The 7,740-nt window shown below is 40.5% G+C and overlaps 1 protein-coding gene across 1 annotated transcript in view; it reads right to left on the bottom strand.

Annotated features, from left to right (window-relative positions):
* akap1b (A kinase (PRKA) anchor protein 1b) overlaps positions 1-7,740 on the bottom strand; it is a 44,750-nt gene that overhangs the window by 18,136 nt on the left and 18,874 nt on the right. The window contains exons 3-5 of the mRNA XM_050055811.1: positions 5,968-6,092; positions 1,998-2,124; positions 1,717-1,844 (exon numbers count right to left, since the gene is read on the bottom strand). Coding sequence (XP_049911768.1) covers positions 1,717-1,844; positions 1,998-2,124; positions 5,968-6,092 — 380 coding nt within the window. The remainder of the gene's footprint in view (positions 1-1,716; positions 1,845-1,997; positions 2,125-5,967; positions 6,093-7,740) is intronic.

Genomic DNA, 7,740 nt, shown 5'->3' with positions numbered 1-7,740 from the left:
AGAGGATCTTTGTCCCATGAGAGCAGGCAGCTGTTTTCCGTGTCCGCAGTGTAAACATCTTTCGCTGGTGATTTGACAGTCACTAGAAGCACATTATGACCCTTTGTAAAAGCTTCTGTGTGGTAACTGTGTTGTACATGAGCTAACGTTAGCGGCTAAGGACTGAGAGGGTGTGTGTGTGTCCGAGTCGGTGCTGCTTGCCCGATCGGGCATGTCTGCGCAGGGTCTGCTGGCCCACCGGCTATTTTTACTTGCCCCGGGCATTCGGGCAACCGTTAATGTCGGACCCTGGACTGTCTTCAGCACTTGGCCTGAGGCCTTGTGCCTACAAACCAAATCACAGCTGTGCTAATATTCAGTAAAACATCACTCCCTCTTATGTGATATTGCTGAATTCATCCATAAGATTAAGCAGCATCTTCAAGTTTCTGTTATTGACAACCATGCAGTGGCAGAGAGCAGAAAACGGTGGAGGGAAGGTAGAAGGGCCAAAAAGTTGGTCAAGATTTGTCACAGTAAAATGCAACATCCCACGATGTAAAGAATTGACTGACTAGAAGGGCACTCGCAGAACGCAGACCTCTGCCAAGGCCAATAGTTCAGTTATCTATCATATGCAAATCTGCATCTTCTATTTATGTCTGAACCTACATGTGTAGGCAACTCCTGTTTTGTGTCAATGTGGATATATGATATGACCCGGTCATCATATTTCTACAACCATCTGTGTTTTGTCAGTATTGAACTTTACTACCATCTACTGGATTTTAAGATGTATGGCATTTATTCTGCCAAGGTCAGATAGCCTACCTTGTAATGTTAATGAAAGGGAAATAATATTTGTGTATGTGCCCAGTAATTCAGACCTGCTCCAAAAATCAATGGGTTCTTTATTGGCCCATGCTACACATAATCCACCAAGTTGCAAGGTAATGGGGCTAGTAGTTTTTCTGTAAACATGCTGACAAACAAACCCAGTCCAAAACATGACCTCCTTGGTTAAGGTAATTAAAAAAAAGACACCAGGAGGAACACCATTTGGCTGTAGCTTGTATGATAGGAATTTTACCATTTACCTTGCAAGCACAGATGTAGAGGAAAGTGACAGTTGTTGTATTCACTTTCAAGCATTGTACACTCCTGTTTAAATGAGAATAAACCCATGTGCAGTCTTTGTGTCTAATGAAACTTTTAACTGGACTTTTTAGATTGTATTGCTTCTTCTCACCAGGACCCTGCAGCAGGCTCATGTGTGTTTTGCCATATTTCGACTGTGACGAGGGATGGGGTTTGGTAGCATTTTATAAAGACGTCCACTTGTTAACCAAAGACTGCTCAACTTGAAGCAATCTCAGTCAACTGAGGGGTCTCAGATTGATGATCTGAATCTCTGACTTTCAGAGGGCATCACATTTGAGTGGTTAACTAGACCACTGTACAGAAAGATGCAAAAAAACCAAACTACTGCTATTTAACTCTTAACAAAGAATCCTGGTCCTTCAAACACAGAAGAAACAAGTATTTTATATTCTCCAACACCAAATTGCAAAAAAGGACAACCATGACAACCAGCTGCAAACCTGCAACTAAAATCTCTTGTCCAGTCTGGGTTGACATACACCTTCATTTTCATGGTTCATTTTCAGCATTGTTAGTCTGGTTTAAAATCTGAGTTCAGCAATGTTAGCACAGAGCAGACAGAGAGCTCATCCTTACCCAGGAGGTCATGGGAAGTGATGGTAATGTGAGTGGGGGTGGCGGAGGTGCATATAGGTTGGTCAAGTCCAGATCTTTAAACTTCTTCCCAATCAAGGACAGGGCTTTGTCAACCTGCTGCTGCGTACCTGCAGACAAACACAAGTCATTCAATTTAAAAAAAACAACAACAATAAAAAAACAAACAAAACAAAACAAAAAAAAAACCAAAAACACACAAATGTAAAACATGGAGCTCAACAGTCTCTGTAAAGCCATTAGGGGATATCCCCCTGACTCACCCTCTATGTGACAGATCTGGAACTCCTGTGTATAAGGCAGGGTGGAGATGTAGATCTTTGCGCCAGAGTTCTGCTTCAGGAAACTCACATATCTTCCCTGCTTCCCTATTAACCGCCCGACAAGATGCTGGTACGGGAGGACAGGCAGAGGAGACAAGAGCATGTCAAAAAGGACAGTTCGTTTTGCACAAAACAGCAGAAAACAGAACCCTAATCTGATCTTAAATCTGCTAAATACCAACTAATTTAACTAAATTTTAAATACATTTCTAATCTCTTGTCATGTTTAACTTGTTTCAAAGGCATCTGTGTATTGTGAACATAACAGAGCACAATATGAAATAAAACTAATTTCTAATAATGACAAGCAGGATTTATGTGCAATATTTTATTTACACAAGCACTACAAGCAGTCAGAAGCAGGTGTAGATTTTGTTAGTACCTACGAAAATATCGGAGCTACCAACGCGATGAATGCCAAAATACACATACATTTCCTTCTGCAAACAGTTTACGTACATTCTTTCAGCTTACGTTTTATGAATGAGACTCACTGTGTTTAAAGACAGTCAATCAAGTTTATCTCTGTTTTAGCAAGAGAAATACATGAAGCTTAGTTTTAAAAATCACTTATAGACTCAGGAGTTCAGAAGGTGTTTCAGTGAGACCACACCTGCCAACACTCAAACACTTGCTGACAACTCTGGAGATCTACTTCTTCCAGATATACAAATTCATAAAGCAAACGCATGGATGACCTTGCATTCTAAATATTTTCAGAGACAGATTCTAACCCACTGTATAATTAAAATGCTGAAGACAGCGTTACTCTATATTTTCAATCTTTTTACAAATCCCATGTTCAGTCCAAAACCAAGGTGTTCGTCCAACACTGGCCAACTACCCTACACTGTCTGTGCCACTGGTTCCTACTGAAGATACAAGTCTTAATATATTGTTTACACAAATATATTGTTTATCAAAAATATATTGTTTCATTTTTAAAAACAGGCTCAGTGATTCAATGAAGCGTTACTCAAATAGGAGGGAACAGTGCATTTGTCAGCGACTTTTTCAGCAGCGAATTAAATGTTATTTAAAACTTAAAAATTACCTAAAGAAAAACAAAAAAAAAGAGGATAGAGTCGGCTTCTGAAGCAGCCATTTCAACTTCAACAGGTGATGGAGTCTAGACTCTGTCAAGGTTTGCCCTTGGCCCTTGGACTTGTTGGCCACCCTACACTGGAAATCATTAACTGTGTGACTACTATCAAGAGGAAACAAACTCCATTGACCGGAATAGAGCACCCTTAGCAATATGTATTGTTTTCTTCCAATCTGTATTTGGAAACTTCAATCAGTAGTTGCCAGAGTCAGAAAGCTTCACACATTTGTCTCAAACCATTTGGTACAAGGCATGGGGTTCAGTATTTGACTGTCTCAGTTTGGGATGCCCTTTGACTCCAACACTTACTGCCAAAATAGTTATTTATGTTTTTACTTGCACAAACTCACAGAAATGCTCAGGTGTGAGATGTACCCAGGGGGTTTTGACAGTAAAAGCCCAGTCTGCTCTGGCAGATTGTAATGGAGAATAGCGCCACTCTGTGAAAAATCACCAATAAAAGCGGCTTAATACAACCGGACATGTTCTAACAGGACTCCGCTCCAACATCAGGGAGAAATTTACAACATTGACAACCTAGTTTACTTGGTTTCCTGATGTATGACATGTAAACATTTACATCTGCCTGCAGCAGATGAACATAAAGAAATCTGTCATGCTGTAGCCAAAGAAGAAAAAACATTTTTAACAAAGTATTTAGAACAGTAAAGCAAAATAGGTTCCCTTTAAACTACCGTCGATCGTTACACGTTGATATTTATTTCAATTAGTTTGATTGGTGGTCAATAAGAAGAGCCAATCGGGTCACTTAAAAAATGAGACACGTAGAGAATTTCTCTATGCACCGCTAAAATGCAGATATGTGTGTGTGAGCGAGTAAGTCAATAAACACAATTGTCCATTATAGGTTGGTGTGTGTGTGTGTGTGTGTGTGTGTGTGTGTGTGTGTGTGTGTCTGTCAGTAGCCCTTTTTTTAAATAGGAATTGTGCAAATTTGCAGGAAAGCCCAATCAGTCTTCTTTCAGCATTGGCAGTATAAAAACAAAATCGGGGAGTGCGGCAAAATGCCGCCTGCCTACTTTTGTTTATACAGAATGCGCCTTTATCGGGGCAATGGGGGGGCGTGAGCAAGTAACAAAACACGTAGCTCAGCATGTGACATAAACAGTGACGTACAATACATGCCGCGGCTGGTCAGTCATTCTCTCATAATGTGGCCGGTCCTTCACCGCTCCCTTTACTTGATGATTAATGGCCTGTTCGTTTGCGAGGACAAAGAGGGCGCGCAATTCCTTGTCTCCCCAGTTGCTCATCTTTACAGCGTCTTTCAGATTTGCGTTTCCCTCTTGCTACTAGCTGCTCATTCCTGCTATCAGCTGTTTCCTGTTTATCCACCGTCAGTGGCTCGCATGTGCGGCGTCATCAACAGCTCCTCCCACAGTCATCAACAGCCCCTCCCGTGGTGGATGGCCGCCTCGTTCTTTTTAAACCAAAAAGATTCCGCCAATAAGTCTACCCTACGAGGCGGAAAATTGGGCACCTCGGATCAACTCGGCAATCTGGCTCTGTGTGTCTAAAGGCTCGCAGCTTGCCGGCAAAACGGCCCAACATTCGCCAAAAATCTGGCAGTGTAAAAGGGGCTAGTGTCACAAGTATGTAACTGTAGCATGTTAAGTTATAATTCAACCGGTGTTCTCCATCAGATAATCAAAATATAAAAATCTTGTGTTTGATTAAAATGACCATATTATTGGGTTTGACTCAACTAGACTGACTTAATAATGTCTAATGTTCAATAATCTAATGACTAAAATAGAATAAATGTCAATTGTTTCATTCACTAAAACTACTAACAGTTACTGCTTTTCTATGATAAAGGTAAGAGTTAGTCAACTAAGACTGCACTAAAGAAACAGGATGAGTTTGACTAACTATAATTAAAAATAAGGACAACGTGTGACACGACTGAAACAAATAGGTGACAAAATCAACACTAGTTGCTTCAGTATAATTTATTCTTCTTACTAGGTGTGTTGTGCACATTTAGCTTTTATTCTTATTTTGATTTTATAAAATTGTACATTTTTTATTCCACAGGGAATCTATTATTTGTTAAGCTGTAAGCTGCTCCCAGTAACCTCACATAGGCAGCTATGGTCCAAGTTGTGTCTCAGAGAGAGTGTGAAAAGTGTTGCACATGTTATCTGCCAATAAATAAACCGTTGTCAGTTCATGATACTTTTTCACCTCTTAACTTTAATGTTGTCCAATATTGTTAGGCAAGGAGGAGTACCTAAACACGATCAATAAAAGGCTTCAAATAGACTCTGTATTCAGTATTGGTCCATACTGCTTCCAGCAATCAGTGATCAGCCCCAAAAATCCTGATCTGAGCAGCCTTAATTTAAACTGCAATCGGCCACAATTTTGTACTCACATTCAAGTTCTATTATGATGCTTATTATGCAACCTGGAATCTGATTTATGTTACACGTACAAGAAACAATTTATTTTCATTGTGAATCAGAAAATAGTTGAGGAGGCCATCCAGCTCCGGATTTGGCCCACAGGCCATAAGTTCACTGCTCTATTCCATTTAACATGATCAATACTCTATAGCATCACATATACACTTGTTTATACCAAACATTAATCTTTTGTTAGGCTGAGAAAATCTTTCATGTTATTTTTTAACACAAGACTTCAAAACATGGCACTGACACTGGTAAATAGGAAGCTGCTTGGCTCCATTTTACACTTAAAAGATGTGGTGTATAATGTAAGAGGGGTTGATATCATGTCACACTGAGAAGTCATAGTTTTGTAGTTGTTGTCCCAACTTACCTTTGGCACCTCAATCTCCCAGATGATGAGGTCGGAGCTGGAGGAGGCAGCATGGTTGCTCTGGCTTTCCACAGCACCCATAGTGCAGCCGCTATCCACTGAGTCCATACTGTTCACATCAGAGCCTGAATAAACACACACACACACACAAAATCATCATCTCTACCAGCAATATTCAAAGAAACATAGATGTTTCAGGGTCCAGTGCTCAGCCTGGGCAATCTAATGGCATGCGGCCCACCCATAAGAGGGTGTCTCAGGCATCATATCACTTTAATTATGAGACATCAATGTGATACTGGAAAGAACAGCATCTACACTGTCTTCAACCTCACATATCGGGTTGCAACGATCCAACGATCTGGATCGATATCTCCATTTCATGATCAACAACCCTATATTATCATCTCATAGTTATGATTTTATTTTGAACTGTGTCACCATCAAACAAAAGCAAGCAGATGGCAAGTAGCTGAGAGAAAAACGATGAGGATAACATTAATTACTCTGGGGGAAAAAAAATAAAAAATCCACAATGTGGAAATATTTTTGATTTCGGAGAAAATAGTGGTCAACAGACAAAACACGTGCTGTATGTAAACAATGTAGTTATGAAATCATGTCACCTGACTGGCCAAGCATCTCACGCTGCTAACGGTTTGCAGCAACATTAGCTTCTCTGTTTTATTGATATTGGGCTGAAATGCATGCAGGCTGAAATTCAACCGTGCTCTTCTGTCAGTGAGTGTGAAAAAAGCATAAACGGTATGAGTAGAGGGGAAAAAGTCCACTGGCAGCTAGGCTAATTTATACAATGTTAACATGCTTAAACTAATAAGTGACTCAGGAAAAACAATTGTTTTTGTGTAGGAACCTTGACAGTTATCATTGAGCTGAATATCTTGCTTTTGTTGAATGATGTTGTTAATGGGTTTATGGCTGTTGGGAGAAGTTTGCCTTCAGAGCTTAAATGCCGATAGTCCTGAAGTTTTCAGGAAAGAAAGATGAAGGTTTAGGTTAAAATGAAAACTGCTTCCAGAAAGGGCTCTCTGACAGAAAGTCCTGAGGATTGACTTATTTGTCCTGCTCTTCGGTGGTTACGATTATTCACATTACTTATGTGTTGTTTTTATCTTTTATGGCCAAAAGCAAAAAAGAAAGGGGCGACAGCTTCTTTTGTAACTGATTTTGTTTCATGGGCACACAGTCAGTACGTTTACATGCACAGTTTAATTCCACTTTAAATCGGAATGAAAGGCCATTCCGATTAAAAGTGGTCATGTAAACAGTCATTCCGATTGAAAATTAAATCCGATTAAAGGGGGTGGTTTAATCCGTTTGTCATTCCGAATGAAAGAATTTTGTGTGCATGTATACACTCATTCCTCTAAATTCATTCCGGTCTTTCTGCGCATGCTCGTTTCCTTGCCCTTCTGGCGCGATGACGTATACAGCGCGCATAGCAACGGGCTGCATAGCAACAGGCTGAGATAGAGCAGTCGGACTCGTTGCACTCACCGGTTTCCATTCGCCACAGCACGGTCTTCTACCTCCCTTCTTCGACCTTCTACCTCACTTCTCCTCCTCAACAGGCGAAGCATTAGCAGAACAAGATTGCTGTCGTACTGCTGCTTCAAGAATATAAGCAAAACAAGCCCGAAAAACGCACTAAGAACGGCATCGTCAAACATGTTGTTATCCGGAGCGAGGACTACAGTGTTTTCTTCCGGTAAACGTAAACACGTAAGATCCGCCCCGCCCCCTATCCAATCA

The sequence above is a fragment of the Epinephelus moara genome, chromosome 2 (genome assembly GCF_006386435.1).
Source record: "Epinephelus moara isolate mb chromosome 2, YSFRI_EMoa_1.0, whole genome shotgun sequence".
NCBI classification, from domain to species: Eukaryota; Metazoa; Chordata; class Actinopteri; order Perciformes; family Serranidae; genus Epinephelus; species Epinephelus moara.
The sequence above is the reverse complement of the archived record's forward strand: the minus strand, read 5'-3'. Positions and strand labels throughout refer to the sequence as shown.